The 19,077-nt window shown below is 36.5% G+C and overlaps 1 protein-coding gene across 3 annotated transcripts in view; it reads left to right on the plus strand.

Moving 5' to 3' along the window:
* The window catches only part of ABCA13 (ATP binding cassette subfamily A member 13), a 202,381-nt gene that overhangs the window by 91,315 nt on the left and 91,989 nt on the right, over positions 1–19,077 (plus strand). For all 3 annotated transcript variants that reach the window (XM_026843092.1, XM_026843090.1, XM_026843091.1), the window contains exons 36-41: positions 3,426–3,606; positions 4,461–4,679; positions 6,932–7,128; positions 7,901–8,058; positions 8,564–8,794; positions 15,082–15,172. In XM_026843092.1, coding sequence (XP_026698893.1) covers positions 3,426–3,606; positions 4,461–4,679; positions 6,932–7,128; positions 7,901–8,058; positions 8,564–8,794; positions 15,082–15,172 — 1,077 coding nt within the window. The remainder of the gene's footprint in view (positions 1–3,425; positions 3,607–4,460; positions 4,680–6,931; positions 7,129–7,900; positions 8,059–8,563; positions 8,795–15,081; positions 15,173–19,077) is intronic.

Here is a 19,077-nt window from a genome sequence, read left to right on the forward strand (position 1 = left end):
TGGCTGTGTCCTTTATGCTAGGCCTAATAATTGGCAAAAACTATTCTTTCTGTTCTTGCTGCTTAGTCTTTTGTTTAAAAAGCTACTGTTATTTTAACTAGGTTTTATCTGTCTCCAGATACTTTCACTGCTGTCCTATTTCTTTGTTCACTTGCTTAAAATTAATGTAGTTTTTTCCCCTCTCAGGTCTCTTTAAAGACTTTCTCACTTTTCATTTATCTTTTGTGAATTAAGGAGTATGTGACCCTCACTTATATTTCCTCTTGGGTCTTAGAACAATATGATGGGCTGTTTTTTTAAATTACGGTAACTCAGAAATGATCCAGTTGTCTAGTATAGGTGAAGAAGCTCTACAACTAAGCAGTTTTATGTATTCGTATCTCCTAGAGTAAGGTAAACTACAAAATGTCTTGTTTCATTTAAACATTTGTGGAAAAAATATCAGTATGAGTTTTGTCTGAATTTCTGCAGTTTGGTACAATTCCATTTCTTTAAGATGATTGTCTTTGGTCTTTACTTAAAATGAAGACTTGCAATGTTTTCCTTTGTGTTCACTACATTCTCTGGAAAGAAGAAAAAAACTCTGCCTGAAAAGTTACTAGAGTTGGTCTCTGGCTCAAGCCATCAAAGTGATTGCCTACCACTTTGTGGGTTTGTTCATCTTCTCATCTGTTTAAACTGGTGCATGTCATGTGCTTGGTGGCAGTTTGCCTCTATATGAACTCTAATGGTGCCATGCATGAAAAGGAACTTGATCTCTTTCATAAGAATTGGGTGTCATTTTCTTGATAATGGGATAAATGCATTCATGGATAATTTTCTTGGAACGGCAAAGTGTCGTACTCTTGGGTGATTTCTGCATTTGTTCTGTATAGTCTAAGTAAGGGCTGGTTCAGTAAGGGTGGAAAGCACTTTGGAAATCAGAAGTGTGTCAGGGAAGACCTGGAGTGTAGGTCCTACAAGCTGGAACTACAAATAGAGTAGCGCTGGCAGGGATCTGGCTGCTGACTACCCACTTAAAGCTTCTCTTAGGAGAAGTGCTGCAGTGATCAATTTATTGCTTGCAAGTAATTTGGAGCACTTCTCTGAATCTTACCTGAGATAAATTGTCTGAGGCTCTCTCTGTACTTTAAGGGTTTTTTTTTGTTTTGTGTTTTTTTTTTTTTTGTTTTTTTTTGTTTTTGTTTTGTTTTTTGAAGTTCCAGCATGTACTTGTAAATTTAGGAAGCACTGGAAAGAGCATGAATAGTGTTTGTTGGTGGTTTTAGTCTCCAGAAGAAGCTAATGGGAGGAGAAGTTCATGGGTAGAAGGACCTCAGAAACCTCACAGCTGCTTGTAGTGCCTTGCTGGAAGGTAATCTCAAGCTTCTGGCAAAAGTTCTTTCTAAACTTAAAATTGATTGTGAAAGGAGCAAAAAACTTCTTCATTCACAGCTGTGCTAGCTTTGGCTGTGATAGGGTTAATTTTCTTCATAGTAGCTAGCATGAGGCAATGTTTTGGATTTGTGCTGAAAACTGAGTTAAAAACACAGGGATGTGTTAGTTACTGCTGAGCAGAGCTTACACAGCGTCGAGGCCTTTTCTGCTTTTCACACCACCGGTGAGTAGGCTGGGGGTGCACAAGAATTTGGGAGGGGACACAGCTGGGACAGCTGAGCCCAACTGACCAACGGGATATCCCATAGCATAGGATGTCATGCTCAGCACATAGAGCTGGGGGAAGAAGGAGGAAGGGGGGGGACACGTTCAGAGTGATGGGGTTTGTCTTTCCAAGTCACCATTACACATGATGGAGCCCTGCTGTCCTGGAGATGGCTGAGCACCTGCCTGCCCATGGGAAGTGGTGAATGAATTCCTTAGTTTGCTTTGCTTGTGTGTACAGCTTTTGCTTTCCCCGTTTAACTGTTTTTATCTCAACTCATGAGTTTTCTGACTTTTAGCCTTTCAATCCTCTCCCCTATCCCACCAGGGGTGAGTGACTGTGTGGTGCTTAGTTGCTGGCTGGGGTTAAACCATGACAGTCTTTTTTGGCACCCAACATGGGATGTGCAATTGAGTTTGAGGTAACAACAGATTTGACTGGAATATGCTAGATTTGAATTTCTAGCTGTTATTGCAGTTTAGCTATTAACTGACAGGCTCCTGTGCTTGCCATGAGGCTTGCTTGCCTTACTGTATATTAGAATCTAGTGCTTGTTAGTGGTTGCTTTTTGTTTTCACTGTTTGTTGTACTGTTTATCATCTTACTCTCTGTCATGACATTCTTGGCACATTTTCATTCTAAATCCAAAACACAGCACTATACCAGCTATTGGGAAATGAAACAAACCCTTAGTAAACAAATGAATACTTGAAATCAGCATATATTATTAAATTTATAATTTGTTTTATATACTTGTATATATTTTTATATAAAACCCAATTCTCTTCTTGTAATATATATTTATTTATAACTTAATTTTATATAAAATTATTACATAAAATATAAATTATAAACATTAGCTATAAATATATAATTTATATATTTTGACATAGAAAATATATATTAAAAAGGATAATCCTCTCTTCTCATAATTCTCACCTGTAACAGTTCGTTTCTCTGGACTAACATTCCAATTTAGTTTGCCTTTTTTTAAATAGGAAAAAAATAAAATCCCACTGCCAGATTTCTCAGTTGTAACAAGTCAATAAAAAGTTACATGTTAATAACGTATTTATGGGGCTGGTGATCGACTGTGCTCATGTTTGGAAAGTAGTGCCAACCTTTCCTCCTGTGACATAGAAAGGAAGTCAACTTGATTTGTGTCATGTGGTCATCTCAGTTTGCTGAGGTGGTTACCTCACAGTTAGAAAAATGCTGGGCATCTACTTGCATTGAGGAACCTGAATTATGTTTAGACTAGACTGCTGCTCTGAATAATTATGCAAAGATGAGATCTGCTTTGCTTTATTGACTGAGGGAATTAGGAGGATTAACTGGCTATGCCTGTGAATGTTATGTGCCTGAAACTGGATGGCATATATGGAGTAGTTCACACGGTTAGAATTTTCTCATACTCAAAGACATAAACAAGTGATGCAGGCAACCTTATTGTAAGTGGGTTTTTTTTTTCTACTAGAAATAAAATATAACAACTATTTAATGACTTTATGGAGACATATGTGGACATGCACACAACTTGGCATAACATTTTTAGGTTGCCATTTGAAACTGCAAACAGGACAAATTCTTAGCAAATATTAATTAGCATAATACTTTTGATTTCACTGGATCTTATGTTAGTTTGGAGCATCTGAACATCTGTTCCAGGCTTTGGTAAATGGCAACAAGGATCAAGTTAATTTGTTGTTCCTTATATATACACATGCACATGCTTAGATTCAGCAACTCTCTTGATCTGCTGCTCTTCCCCATACTGACCCAGAACATCCAAACTGGAAAGGCCCTTGCATTGAAGGAGCCACCGTTGGTGTCATGCTGCTGTCCCTCACCAAAGAGCACATGGATGGCCAGAAGGCTGCTGTTAAAGATCTCAGCCTCTCTTTCCACAGAGGTCAGATAACAGCGCTCTTGGGACCTAATGGAGCTGGCAAGACAACAGTTATGTAAGTCTGGCATTTGTGCTATTTCCCTCACCTCTGATCTGTACTATGCTTTCTCACTTCAAAATGTTTACGAACTCTTTTTTTTTTTTTTTTTTTTCCCAAATAAATATTTAATAAACTCCTCAAAGCACATGGGAAGTGAAGGCTAATATATCTATGACAAAAGCAGTGTAAGAATAGAGAACTGTTCCCCTGAAACCATGATGTAGTAGTTCAGGAGATGGTTAAGTAGGATTTGGGCATATCTAGTTGTGGAGTTGAACATATCTCAGAAAACTATTCTTTTCTGACATCCCACGTGTACTCCTATCACATGGATAGAGTTTTATGGGGGTTTGTGATTTGTTCCTAGAGGTTGCAAGGGACTTCCTCCTTGGAAGTTGACTAGTAACAAAAATAACGGAAATGATATTTTAAAATGTCTCAAGAAGTCTTAATTTCTACCTTTTTAATTAACTTTGTCTATCTTTATGTTAACTGTGATCAGCTTTAATAAAACCAGTGATGCAAGATGGGACCCAATTAAGAATTACTACTCATCTAGAGTGCACACACAAAAAACGAAAAAAGGAAACTGGTCTTTTGTATTTGGCTGGGAAAAAATGGATTCTATCCTGGAAGTATGGAAATGAAGGACTGTTGAGTTTTGGTTTGGGTTTTTTTTTGTTTGCTTTTTAAAAAAAGGCCCCAAACATTAGTGGTGTTTCTATAACTATGCTCAACTGAATTGGTGTTGCTCTAAGGATGCTAGGGCATGCCTCAGTAGATCCAAGTGTGAGTTATGTAATACAGTCATTACACATGATTTTGCTGTGAGTGTGTGGTTGGTTTTGTTTTTTTTTTTCTTGTATCAGATCACTGTTGACTGGTCTGTATCCACCAAGCTCTGGTACCATTATTATTAATGGAAAGGACATACGTACTGATCTGGCTGCCATCAGAACAGAGCTAGGTGTTTGCCCACAGTATGATGTTCTGTTCAACATACTAACGGTGCGAGAACATCTACTGCTTTATGGATCAGTGAAAGCACCTGGATGGACAAGGGAACAGCTGAATCAGCAAGTCAGTGGGTAAGTTTTCCCATCATTTGTTGAAATTTGTCAGTCAGTCAGTGTCTGTTGCAAGCCACTCAAACAAGGAAGTGCTAAAGCAAAATTGCAAGTAGAAACGAATGGAAACTGCAGGTTTTCCATTAGTTTTTATCACACTTCATGTTCTGAAAACGTGCCTTGAAAATAGATTTCCTAGTTTCTAACATTTACTTGAATGTATTTGTAGTGAAACTGTCAACGATTAAAAACCTGGTGTACAGAACATCAAATAATCATGTTTTGACTGCAGTGGAGATAGTTAGCCTGGTAGCAGCTGTAGTGGTTCCTGCCTCATGCTGTCTGCCTTGCCTCCCTCCTTGCTGGAGAGGCAGAAAGAAAATAAATTGTGTGTTCACCCTGAGTTTTCAGATAAATCAACACTGACTTTATTTGTTATCCTGTATTCCCTCACCTGCCCTAGAGGTAAGATTGGAAAACCAGAAAAGGCAGGTAAAGGCAGTGCTTGTTACAATATTTTTAATTAGGCCATCATCTTTTTCCTTTGCCAAATCCAGACTTTAAATATGTTTAATAAGTGAAGGGGTTACAAACAAACAATCCAATAGGAAAAATAAGCCAGAGCTCTGACATGACATCAGAGGATTTTCCACTTGTCAGGTTGAGAATGTTTGCTAGTATTTTTAGGTGGCTGCTACTTCTTTGATACAAGACTAGAATCTTTATTTCTGCATCGTGTACATTAAACTACTAGTAAACTGTACAAGGTGAGATCTTATTCACTAATAACAAACTGCATTTTCTAAACTTTAGGAATAAAATCTATGCTCTTCTACTAGCGTGACAGCATAAATAGTTTCTGTATACCTTCTGACTCATGCTAGCCTATGTGGAAGGCTGAGCATTGCCACACTTCAGTGGAAATAAATGCCAAGTTGATGGGACTTCTTAAGTCTACAATTAGGCATATGGGCACACATTTGTGGTAAAGTGCCTTTCCTTTTTAGCAGCTATCATAAAAGCCTGTTACTTTAAAATTTTGATCTGAAAAATCTCTGGTGTGGGACACTGCATTCTCTCTAGAAACAACAGAAAACAACTCTAGAACAACAGAGACCAAACCTAATGTTTAATTAAAATTTATGCAAAATAATATCCTGTGTTTTATTGTACTTAGACTGCTGAATTGTAATTTCAGCAGCAGTCTGTCATACTAATGTCACTTAGCACTCTGCAGGCCTTGATACCAAGAAAGTTGTGTGGGTTTTGTGGTTTTTTTTGTTTGTTTGTTTTTGTTTGTTTGTTTTTGTTTGTTTGTTTTTTTAAATGAATGCTTTAAAATATAAAACTTCAAAGAAATTAGAAAAACAACAAAACAATGAAACAAAAGTTGTTTTCATTAAGAAAAAAAAGGTAGATATGTCTATACAAAATTATAGAAACCTGTTTTCTTAAAAATGAAAAATCCCGTCAGGGTAAATGGCATATACAGACTGCATACTCACTCAAATGATTCAGGAGATTAGTTTAGGACTGTTGAGTCTTTTATATCTTGCTTGCCAGGCTGATAGCAACTGAAAGCTTTTAGGTCAATAGCTAGATGTTCAGTGTGATGAAAAATAAATTGATGGTTTTTCAGTGCTGCCTTTATTGAGCATGCGTCCACATACTGCTCACATAAAAGATTATCAGAGGGCAAGGTCTGAACAGGCAATGTTTGTAAGGTATCTCTCAGTCCTTGACAGAGGAATTAGATTAGTTTGGATGACGTAGTATTATTCTACATAGGGATTGCTAAAAAAAAAAAAAAAAAAAAAAAGTAGTCGTGTTATCTTATTTACTTCAAATCCCTACACATTTCCTTAAAAAAATCCTGAGTTTTTAGGTTCTTTATGTACTTGCAAAAACTGAAGCACTGTTTCAGTTATGAAACTAACCATTTTTACCATGTTTAAGAGGCTATATCTAGAGCTTGCTGAAATCATTGGCCAAACTGGTTTTATTTTATTGGACATTATTTCAACATTATCTGTTCTTATCCTGCACAATACTTGTCTAGAATTTGTGTTTCAGGTGGTGATGAGTCTTTATACTTTGTAGGTCAAGAGAACATTATTTTTCTATTTGTTTTTGTCACCAAAATGTATGTCACAGATAGTGGGATTTTTTCACTTTCTACTTACAGTGACTTTTTAATAATTCTGATTTGAGTGAACATGATGTGATTAGAAAAACTTTTCAAAATTGGTCCTGTTTCTGTACTTCCGTTTCAGAGCTCTGGAAGATGTGGATTTATCCCAACATCAGTACAAACCTGTTGGAGCCCTTTCTGGGGGAATGAAAAGGAGGCTGTCAATTGCCATCTCTTTTATTGGAAACTCAAAAACAGTTGTTTTAGATGAGCCCACCAGTGGAGTAGATCCATGTTCTCGTCGTAGCATCTGGGATGTTCTTCTGAAGTACAAAGCTGGTACAAGCATATACCCATAATTTGTTGCTTATTTTCCTTTTTAAGATTCTGTTTCAATAAATTAAAGCAGGATAGTTGGAATACTAGTACTGCTATTCACTAACTAAATAAATTAATTTCAGAGGTAACTTTAATTGAACTTGGGAAACTTTCAAGCAGCCAGGTGAGACTACAGAAATTATCTGCTATCTCACAGAAAGATGCTCAATCTAACAGAAGATTGTGTTTTGTTCTGAGTCCTGTTCTGAAGTTTCTCTTGTCTTACTTTTTTTTTAACTTCTCAAAATTATATTCTTGTTTTCATTTCCCATTTTGCACAGTCTGTATATAGAGGCATATATACTTCTAATGAAAATAGACTCATCAGTCAGTCTGCTACATTAATTTTTTAAGTGCCATAAAGTTCAAAACTGATTGTGGGAAGCAAACTCTTCAGCTAGTGAGTACTCAATTAGCTGTAATAACTCACAGTGAATGATCCATTGAAACAGACACTGCTGTTATGTCGTTTTAAGGAATCTCTTAAGCTCTTAAAACATCTTGAAGTTGTAATGGCTTAATACTGCTTACTATGTATAATATAAGTCAAAGCAAGTTTAGACCTGAATCTAACTCAAACTGTAAATCTGAATGCAGGTTTTGTTGCATCTTGCAGGTATGTTTTGAAGGCACTTGAAATGCTTGCCCTTATGGTTAAAGTAATCTTGTGAGAGCAAGATGTGTTTCTCTAGAAATCAGGTTTTGTAGACATGTACCAATCTTTCTGATGCAGGTTGCACACTGATCTTTACGACTCACCATCTTGATGAGGCAGAGGTGCTCAGCGATCGCATTGCTATCCTGCAGCGTGGCCAGCTGAGGTGTTGTGGTTCTCCCTCTTATTTGAGAGAAACTTATGGCCAGGGACACAGTCTAACTCTCATAAAAAAGGTATATTAAAAAAGCACTGTATAGAACTTAACAGTGTCTGCCAAGTAATATCTGGGTATATTCTAAGGGAGTTGTATGTCCCTGCCAGGAAGTAATATGTGAGATAGGTTATTTGAGAACCAGCAAAACATGTTTTTATCCTCTTTCTTGGTTATTTTGGGTGGGTGGTATTTTATTATTATTATTATTACTACTACTACTACTGTTGTTATTATTTAGAAGAACACAATGACATCTTTGAAAATGATGATTCATTATTTAGCTGTAAAGGTCTTTGTCTCACTGTTCTTTATTCCTGGGAAATAATCTCTGCATCCTAGGTTTGATGCAGTTTTATCAATAGAAATTTTCCTGTATGAATTCTACTATTTATAAGTTCCATACTTCTGGTAACATTGGTGTGTTTGTTTGGGTGGTGTTTTTTTTGTGGTTTTTTTTTTTTTGTTGTTGTTGTTGTTTTTTTGGTTTTTTTTTTTTGTGCATGATTATCTTCCTTTCCTTATAGCCGTCTGTGTTCGAAATCCAGGATCCTAAGCATATTGTTCAGGTCACATCTCTGGTACAGACCCACATCCCAGAAGCCTTCTTGAAAGAGAACAGTGGCACTGAGCTAACTTATGTGATTCCAGAAAGGGCAGATAAGACCTCTTTTAAAGGTCTTTTTCAGGCTCTAGATCAAAGCCTTCATCATCTGCATGTGACTGGCTATGGCATTTCTGACACCACCTTGGAAGAGGTACATTTAGTTTTTCTGTGTAATGTCATTTTCTTGGTTAGAGAACCCTGATTAGCTTCCAGCTGGTCTTGATTCTATCTTTTATATTTCATAACAGTTTGTTGTGAAAAGCATGTTTTCTGGAAAAAAAAAAATCTTGAAATGCATACTTTATAGTTTTACTGTACTGTTAAGTACCCACTCTACTATGACTTCTTATTTCAAGAATCTGATGTGAAGACTGAGGAACTGTGTAATTCTTAAAAGTTTGCTTCTGCATTTACTTAAGGAACTTTTAATGTATCATTGATTTAATGAGAACCACTGTTGCTGTTTTGAATCTCTAACATTGGAATGAGCTTTGAACTTGCAAGGCTTGAAGGTTAAGTTCACGTAGCTGTTGGGCTGGAAAAAATAGTTGTTGAGAATTCTCCCTGACTTAAAGTTCTAAAGCTTAGGATTTAGTAAAACTGTGTGGCAAAATCTCTAAAGAGTATTTTGTGTGTATACCTAGAGGGAGAGACAGTTACGTAGATGTATACATGATTATATATATCAGTAATATATATGTGTTTATCTATATACACCAAACAGACCAGAGAAAGAGTCTTGGTTATGCCTCTTCATCACTTCTGAATTTAGCTCTGTGTAATTAGCCCTATCAGTAAGAAGTTATTTTCCTTGGACTGTTTTTATCCTGACTATAACTTTTAATTATTATATCAAGATTCCCTAAACCACCACTGTTCAAGTTTTGCATTATAGATGCTTTAGAATTTTTTTTCCCACTTTTCAAGTGGTGATAGAAGACTAATGTCAGTATTTTTTTTTTTAATGCACAAAGCACATTTTTATTTTATGGCACAATTCATTCGGTATCACTTTGTGAAACTGATTTCTCCAGTGTTTACCTATGGCGTTAAAGACAGATAAGGTTGGACTGTTTTCTAGCAGAAAATTTAATCCATGTTAGGAAAAAAAAACCCCCTCCAAAAAAACCCCAAATAATGAAATTCAGATTCCTGTAGCTTGATTTATATATATATAAATTTTATTTTTTTTTTTTTTTTAGACTAATAAATACTTAGGATAGAAAAGGGGTGTATCCCTTCTCCCTCTGTTCCCTGGAAATGTATGAGATGAAGTGGTACTGTGGTCAGCTAGAACACAAGATCCCCCAGGGAAGATGCTTGTCTTTCCTGGTGTTATGAACATGACACACTTTAAGGCCTGTCAGAAATAATTTTCACATTGTATTCTTGCTGTGTAAGCTATATATATGAGAATTAATGTGGTCAGATATTTGAAACTACATCAGCAGTTCTGGGTTTGTTTTGCAAGTTTAAAATAGTTCATCTGTGGAAAAAATATAAATAGAACCCCAATAACATAAATAAACCTAAAATGACAATTGTTCATGAAATTTATTGAACAAATACGCCATGATGTGGAGCTGCTGTATCCCAAGACATCTTTAAGACTGTATTGATTTGCTACATAGGTTTTTAGAACCCTACACAAGCATAAAGGATCTGATTTTGCACATTTGTTTTTAAAGTGCAGTCCAAAAAATGATCTACCAGCAAGTATGTGGTTTCCCTTGAAATTAAGCACTATACAACTGAGGTATTTATAAATAAAAAACAGAGGCATCTCTTCAGTGTTTCTCTTTTAAATGACCACAGTACATAAAGCTAGTGTAGCAAGCATTTCCTATGGTAATGAGGGGAATAAATCATAAAAGTTTAGTAAACATTTTACATAATGTTATAAAGTAAATTACATTCCTGCTATACAATTCTATGAGGCAAGTCAAAAGCTTATTGAAAAATCGTTATTTTCTTTCAAATTATATAGACTGATTAACATGCTATAAGAAAGAATACTATTCACCACCAAACTTTTATAGATTATAAGGTAATATACTGAGAACCTTTTCTGATTACGTCTCTGTGGAGTATCATAGGACTTTCCAGAACTGGCATCTATAAAGCAAATATTTTCATGGAATACAAGGAAGCTTCCTCAGTGTGCTGCATCCGTTATTCAGTAGAGAGCTTGCTTTTGGTTGTTTTCCACAGGGAAGGTTAAAAAAAAAAGCTTTAAAGGTAGTATTAGATATTGATGTATCATTCTTCAGCTTGAAGACTTAATGTCTTAATTTGGGGTGATTTCTGTCATCTCTGCATCTCATCATTAATCGTTGTTACAGCTTCAATTCTCCATTTTCTTATCAAAAGCCTCTTTGCATTGGCACCTAAATGGATAGCACATAATAGTGCTATTTAGTCTATTCAAACAATTCAATCTGGAAACAAAGAACTCTGACTTAAAAAAGAAGAAATGTGTTATAATTTTTATTTTATCTTTTCTTTTTGTTCTCGCATACACTTGCCATTATTCCTTTTCAGTCTGAGGGATATCTGCACTCTAAAAATCTTACTTTTCAAGAGAAACCAGGCTTCCAGTCATACTTCAAAGGAATCTTGAAATTCTAACAAAATCAGTTCCTGACACTTTCAAATCTCACTAATACTGTATTTGCTTGAGTTTAGGTTTTAGATATGTTTTCCAACTATTTGTATTTATGTGCTTTATAGTGCTTGTAATCCAAAGAATGTTAGCAGAACCAAAAGGAGGATAGAAGGGTGGTTAATTAAATTAAGTGTATACTGAGTCCTCTGGAGAATGATGTTTCACTTTCTGGCAACTCTGGAGGTTTCAAAATTTATTGCTTTCTTGCTTTGCCTTGAGGAGGGAACAAAACCATTGAAACATCTTTTCGAAATAAGATGTGTCAAAATACCTGTTAGTGGAGTCCTACTTTAAATTCTCTTCCTTAAAATGACCAAAGAGTTTGCTCCAAGACTTTCCAGAGAAAGCCACATATGTCCTTGAAATATTTCACTCTTAAAACACTATGTAGCTTCTAGTGAGATGCAGTTTTGTTTAGTGTCTAACATCATCTAGTAATGGCACAATCATATTGGTCTGTTGCACTGTAGAACTGTCAGCTGGCCAGAATATTTTCCTAGAGGGAAACAGCACTTGCTTATACCTATTGACAATCTGGTATTTTGAATTAAACAGGGCATTGGCTGTTGCTTGCAAGTAAGGCAGTCCTCCTCAACAGCCAGCATGACTACCTGCTCTCTCCACCCCCAGGAGTGGCCAAGGTACTGGGCATGGAGTAAGCTCACAGGGGCAAGTGCTGGAAATAAGCCATGCTATTCCTTACCTATTTTAAGCACTTTCCTAGAAAGCATACTGTTTTTTTTTCCTGTGACTGAGATATGTCAAGTGTCTGTCTCATCTCTGGGTGTGCATCTAAGTTTGACAGTCAGAAGAGTTTCTGTTTAGTGGATAACCATTGACCTGCCTGCGAAAGTTCCTCAGTCAACAGTCATCCACAGTGAATAGATTGCTTCTGCATCATTCTGCTTAGTGAAACATGGCTGTAGCTACAGAAGGCTATACTGAGCATGTACTGCTGGGAAGAAAATATAAACCCAACGTGAATAGAAAATGTAGTAGAGTCCATAAATGTTGCTAAAATATCAGTGGTTTTGGATGATAAAGGACTGTCTGTGGGTGTTGGCTGGGTTTTTTCCCCCTTCTCTTTCTCTTTCTTTCAGCCACTTTGGTTTTCTGCACTTTTTCCTTTCAGGTGAAGGTGTGTTTCATACTGTGTATTTATAACGAAGGTGTGACAGGGTCCCCACACTCTGCAGTGGTCAAGGATACTGTGCCACTGTATGAGTGAACCAGGCTTGTTTTTATGATGCTGTCCCAAAGAAGCAATCAGGAAGAAATCAGGGAGTAGCTGCCTAGTACAGCTTAGAGGGGGTGCAGATGTCTATGTCCTCAGGTTCCCCTACAGCCAGCCATCTAGACAAGTCCTTGGTCAGAGATGGATGTGCTAGCCAAAGTAGAATTTAAGCAGGAATTGCTAAGGCAGGTAGGGAAAGGGATGCTCTACTGACATCTAGAGGACACCTTCTTTTGTTGAATTTATCCAGTCTTTTGGGTATGGCAAGAACACATTGTGTCTCTCTCATGGCGTCTAATGCTGACTTTTCCAGATATATGTGTCTTGGAGGGTATTTACTCTGCTAATAACATTCTTAGGTCAATACTACTTCTGCCTACAATATCCTGTGCAACATTAGATAAATTGTAATTTCTTCTGTACCATATGGTCCCTAATAATTCCTATTCTTAACGGGATGTTTGAGAGCTGCTTGGATACTATGGGTTTGACAGGGCAATGCAGGTGGCCTTCTGCCTTTATAGCTGTATCAGAATAGCTGTGTCAGTGAAACAGCAGTAGACACAGTACATATTAGAAAAGTGTTTATTGGTTTTGTTTTGTTTTTTTTTTTTTTTTTTAAGGCATAGTTACATCCTCTCTGCAAGTGACATAATGTGATTAAAGAAGAAAATATCTATTTGCAACCCCAGCAGGAATTCCGACACTGAACTGAGTAGGCAACATGTTGTAGCGTAGCCATCATTCTAGCCAGAGAGGAGCAGTTCCTTTGTGGTTTTAGTTGGTTCAGTTTAGTTTGGTTTGCTTGACAACATTGGTGTGCAGAGGAGCCATCAGCAAGCAGGTCCAAGGAAATAAATTAGAATGTGGCTTTGGGCAGTCATGATCTCCCTCCAGGGTCTAATAGAGAAATGTCAGGTGTTATTAATTTCTTCTGGCCTTGTGGTTGTTAATGGCCAAAGGTGTTCCCTGCAAATTGGCAGGTAACAAATGCAATGAATAACCACTGTTAAATAGCAATTATATTGACTAAGAGTAACAGTCAGACCTTAGCAAGTCAAGAAATATCTTTCCCCAACTATAAAGTACTTCAGATTGACTGTTTTTTATTGTTTATTGTATGAGCTCCTTGGAAACAAGGAATTTTTTGTTATAGCTGATATCAGGTTATTTTGTGAGAAGAAATAAATAGTTTCTTAATGATTTCTGAAAGCCATGCTGTGATTATAATCCACGTTGCAGCTCAACCCAAACAGAGAAGAGAAAGCAAGAGAAGGCTTTCATCAAGAGAAATCAAAATTTGTACTTTTGCTATTCAGTTAGAGATGCTCATGGTAGCTATATTTTCTGTTAATTTTTCTTTTTATCTGAATTTCCGACATCTCTGTTTAAATTGAAATTCAGGTTAAGATTTGAAATTTATTTTTTTTTCTTTTTTTCATTTGAGCTTATAAGAGTGAGGTGAGTGTTAATAGCCAGCTTACTATGAAAGCTGTTCTAAGCTTCTGCATGGCTGAGGGACTGATAAATGAAATACATCTCTATGAAATTCAAAGGACTACATGTGGACAGAACTGTGAAACAAGATTAAGCAAGAAGTAGTAGGTCAAACATAAATCTATGTTTGGCAAAGTGTATATATCATTGAAATACTTCTCATGATTATAAAATTGGTGATTTCTGCTGTTTTTCTTAAATGTTATCTTTAATTCCCTTCTGATGTGTGTCTCGTTGTTTAGGAAGATTCAACCCTTACAATTTTACTCTAGTGCAGATTTTTAGGTTGTTACTTTTAAAAAAATCATTTTAGTTTTTCCCATGTTGATTTTAAGTAAGAGGTTCCTATCATCTTCTTCAAATTTGGGTAATGCATGTTAATGGTTTTGCTTCAAAACACACATTGTTGCCCAGTCCTCTCAACAGTATTAGTTAGACAGGACTTTGTTTATGTTGACTGTGCCTGATGATTGCATTGCCCTTGGAAGACCTTTCAATAGCATTGTTACCCACACAGTTATGTAAACTTACAGACACTTCCCAGAGCTCTGCGCATTCTCAGTTCTGTAGGAGTTTGTACATTAGATTTAGTTGTACTGGTTGCACTTTTTGGTAGTAGTTTCAGTTGTTCCTCATATTTCTAGTTAGAGTATCAGAAGAGACTTGAAGCTGTCAATAAGCCCTTGGCAAAAACTGTGGTAACTGAGTTCTAACATATAACACAACCTAAGAGCATAAAATGTTAATCAAGGGAAGCCAGTCCATTGAAAAAACCTTTGCAGATAGTATTGTGCATGGGCTAACACTGCTTTTACATCTATTTCCATTTATTCCTTTCCCCTTATCCCCAGGAGTCCTCCACTGGAGAGCTTGACTAATTTTATAGTCATATTCCAGCAGGGTGGCTACTAATATCTGACAATCTGGATGATTTAGTGTGTGTGTGTGTGTGTGTGTGTGTGTGTGTGTGTATATATATATATATATATATATATTTTTTAGAAAATGGATTCTAAATTTTTTTTTTCCTATTTCACCAAAGGTGTTTCTGAAGCTACTGCAGGACTCAGATAAGATGCCATATGCTCCACAGGCAGCACACCTGGACCATACAAACGGTGCTGAATCAGCCTGTAAGTAGAAAATTAGGTACCTCCTGAAGCAGCCGGATTTATAAAGATCATAAACGCAACGATAAACATGCACAAAGCTCCCAAAGTTGAGGAATGCACAAACAAATGGAGAATACTGCCTGCTACCACCTGGTAACCCTTTTCTTGTGCATGTGACATGATCTGCCTTGGGTAGTAGGTTTTTGTCTACTGTGGTTCACCTCTGTATCATTTCACATTCATCTTCCTAACCTTCTATGTGTGCTGACGCACACAAGCATTCTCTCATTGCATCAGCATTAACATGTTGCTTCCTACCAGTCCCTGGCATTTAATTACCCTTTTGACTCATACTGACAATGGCTAAATATTAGAAAGGTGTATTCATCTCCATTCATGCACATATATTTATATATATACACACACATATATATATATATAAAAATAAATATATATAAATCTATAAAAGCTGTTGTCCCCCATGATAGAAGATCATTTGTCCTCTCAAGTGGCATGTTATTTCAGGTTCCCTTACATGTTTGTTTTAAAGCAAGTTCCTTTGTGATTTCTATTTTCCTGCCATGCATGCCTGGGAGGAGGCCCTTGATAACATTTCTGAAGTCTTAGAAAACTTGTTCTCCTTAAAAACTCTTCTTAGGGGTCACTAATGTGATACCTTGCAAAATGCAAGACTCAAGTTCTCTAATAACAATGCCTACTAAGCTCATCAATATTTTCTCATTGTTCCTGGGATTCTCATGCTTCTATACTTACTATGTTCCTGTCCATTTGATGATTTATATCTAGACTATAGTTGTCTTCGATTAGATGTCGAACAACTTGTTCTATATCCAGCTCCTTTTTGGTTTGTTTCTATAGAACTCAGGAACTGGGAGGTCCTGGTGTGTGGCTGAGGAACTTCATTACTACAGTAACAGAAACAATAATTTTGAACCAAGCTTGTGTTATTTGTTCAGATAAATTCAGTTGGATCTGCCAGTAATGAGTAATCAGTGCCAAGAATTGTGGCCCAAGATTAGACTTTTCCTCACAAAGTGAAAACTTGACTGGATGACTTTTTCCAGAGGGTCTTTTTGCTGGACTCAGTCCCTGTTGAATCAGTGAAGGTGTAACTATATAGAAAAAACCCCACCTCACTAAGCAAATAAAATATCCACTCCGATGAGTGGCAAGAACAAGACTTCCATTCAAAATACAGCTTTGAATATTGCTTTATTTTATAACAATCAGTTGTGTATTTCTTCAAGGCTCAGGTAGGATATCTGAACCTATTTCAGATCAAAACAATCTGTCTTCTCCACATTACATTTTCATTAAAGAGTAAGATTTGCAGTTCCTAAAGTAATAAAAGCAGAGTATACTGTACCTTACAACTTCATATTTTTTTTATCATCTGCATTTCCAAACCCATAGATTAGTATTTGTTCAAGTTATTACATATTATAAAGAATCTAGTAATCAGACACTCTGTATTTTTCAGTCTGATAAATTATAGCAAGAAAATGTGATGATAATGCCATTTCTTTGGGGATGAGAGTACTGGAAAATTGTCATTCATTTCAGATGACTGTCATTCATCATTAAGGACAGTTGTGAAGTGTAGGCATAAGGGATCTGGGAAATGGTCATGAAAGGTATCTATCATTGTCAAAGCTAACTGGAATACTCCATGGGCAATAGCTTGACCTGTATAATTTTGTCTTTGAAAGCAGATTCAAAGGCAGTCAAACTTTCTGTTTTCAAAGTAGTCAAATGAATTTTCAAAACCCCCTAGAGCAAACAGCTGGGTTATTCAGACGATCACAGGATGCTGCTATTTGATTGGTAAAAGAATTTGGACTAGAGAGCTACTTTGACAAAGCACGGATCTGAGCACAAACAGGGGTATTGGCTATCTTTTACAGATACTAAGCCCTTGAGGTGTCAGAATGGTATAGAAAACAAAATGTTGTCTCTTGTTTCCCAGACCAGGAGGTGTAGTGGGGTGGTGTGTATGTTCTCTCAAATGAAACAGAAAAAAATCAGTACATGATTTAGGATGATGACCAATGCCAAAGACAGTCAATAGACATTACTTCAGCAAAATACGACAGTATCTCACTGAAGTTGGAGTTTGATATTTTTTAGTTATATTTTACAGTCTTATTGTACTGGGTCTGGCTGTAATGGAGTTAATTTTCTTCACAGCAGCCCTTATGGTGTTCTGGTTTGGATTTGTGACTAAAGCAATGTTGATAACACAGCAGTGTTTTGGCTATTGTTGAAGAGTACTTGCAGTGTCCAGGCTTTCTCTTTTTCCATTCTGCCCCACCACCCTGCAGTGAGTAGGCTGGGGCTGAACAAGAAGCTGAGAGAGGACATGACATGGACAGCTGAGCCAAATTGACCAGAGTTATCCAGTGCCGTATAGTGTCATGTTCAGAAATAAAAACTAAGGGGAGGGTTTTTCTGAAGCAGTAACAATTTCTACCAGGCTGGCTGAGCATCAGTCTACTGGTGGGAGGTGGTGAGTGGTACATTTGCATCACTTGGTTTTGGTTGTGATTTTTTTTTTCTTTTTCCCTTCACTTCTTAAACTGTCTTTATCTTGGCCCACAAGTTTTCTTGCTATCTCTCTTCCTATTCTCTCCTCCATCCACCTGGAAGAGGGGGAGCATGAGCGAGCAGCTGTGCGGTGCTTAGCTACTGGCCAGGGTTAACACACCACAATAATGTAAAATAAACTTGGAATTATTTGACCCTTTCTAAATTCAATTTTTACAGGTAAGTAGCAGTCCATTAATTAATTATAACAATTCTAATATTGGTAACTTTAAAGATACAAAGTACACTCTGTAATTTCAAGTGGTTTAAATTTCCTTTGTGGAAGGTGTACTCACAATTTTTAGTTTTGTTCCAACAAAAAAAGCTTGGAATAAAACTCACCTTTTGGTGAGAACAGTTAACACTTTCTTTTTAAGTTAGGGAATGCCTATCTGTGCAGCCATAATACATGCATATATTATAATACAGATGTCCATAATTAATTTATACACAGCTAGGACACACAACTGATGGTTATTGTTTTGTAGCTGTATACAGAGCATGCAGAAAGAAAGGTTAGACTGAGCTTGCAATGACTGCATGACAAGATCATTGGAGCCAAATAGCCTTGAGAAAATGGAGAAACTATCTCTATGGAGTCCAATAAAATTATCATAAGCTACAGCAGGCAGTATATGTACACAAATAATCAGGAGAGCTGAGAGCATGTCTTAAGGGGTGACTAGTTAACCATGAACAAATTTTCTGATCTTGTGCAAAAACAGGCAATAGGCTAGAGAGTGGACTCATTGGATTGTTAAGGGACCAATACTGCAGAATTAAGATATTCAGATATCTTGCTAAAGAGACAGAAAAAATAATTTTGTAGTATTCTACATCTTAGAAATGTTTGAGAGGTACCAACTTTGGATCTAATTTCTTCTGACAGTAAAATACTGTTTGAACCTGAGATATAATTGAACTAAACTGTAGAATATTCAAAATGAATAAAATTATATTTTGCACACAGTGATACATAACTTTTGAAATTCATTACCATAAAATGTTATGGAGACTAAGGTTGTAGTAATATGTTCTTAAAAGCCAAAGAGTGATTATTAGTGTATAAATAATATGAATAGCTATAGTAACAGAAGTGCTGTTAAAGCTTATATGTCTTTGAAATTCTTGGATAAGTTAGTCACTGGAAGTGTTGGAGTAGAAGCAGGTTGATGAACAACTAATTTTTATGGTTGCTTAAATCTTTCTCTGAAGCAGCTAGTGTTAGCCATTTTGAAGGATACTGGGCAAAATATGACATTGTTCCTATTAGGATTTAAGAGATCAACAGTATACAGTACTTATAAAACACATCTGAAAGA

Source organism: Athene cunicularia (genome assembly GCF_003259725.1).
Source record: "Athene cunicularia isolate RWA chromosome 2 unlocalized genomic scaffold, athCun1 chr2_part1, whole genome shotgun sequence".
In the NCBI taxonomy this organism is placed as follows: domain Eukaryota; kingdom Metazoa; phylum Chordata; class Aves; order Strigiformes; family Strigidae; genus Athene; species Athene cunicularia.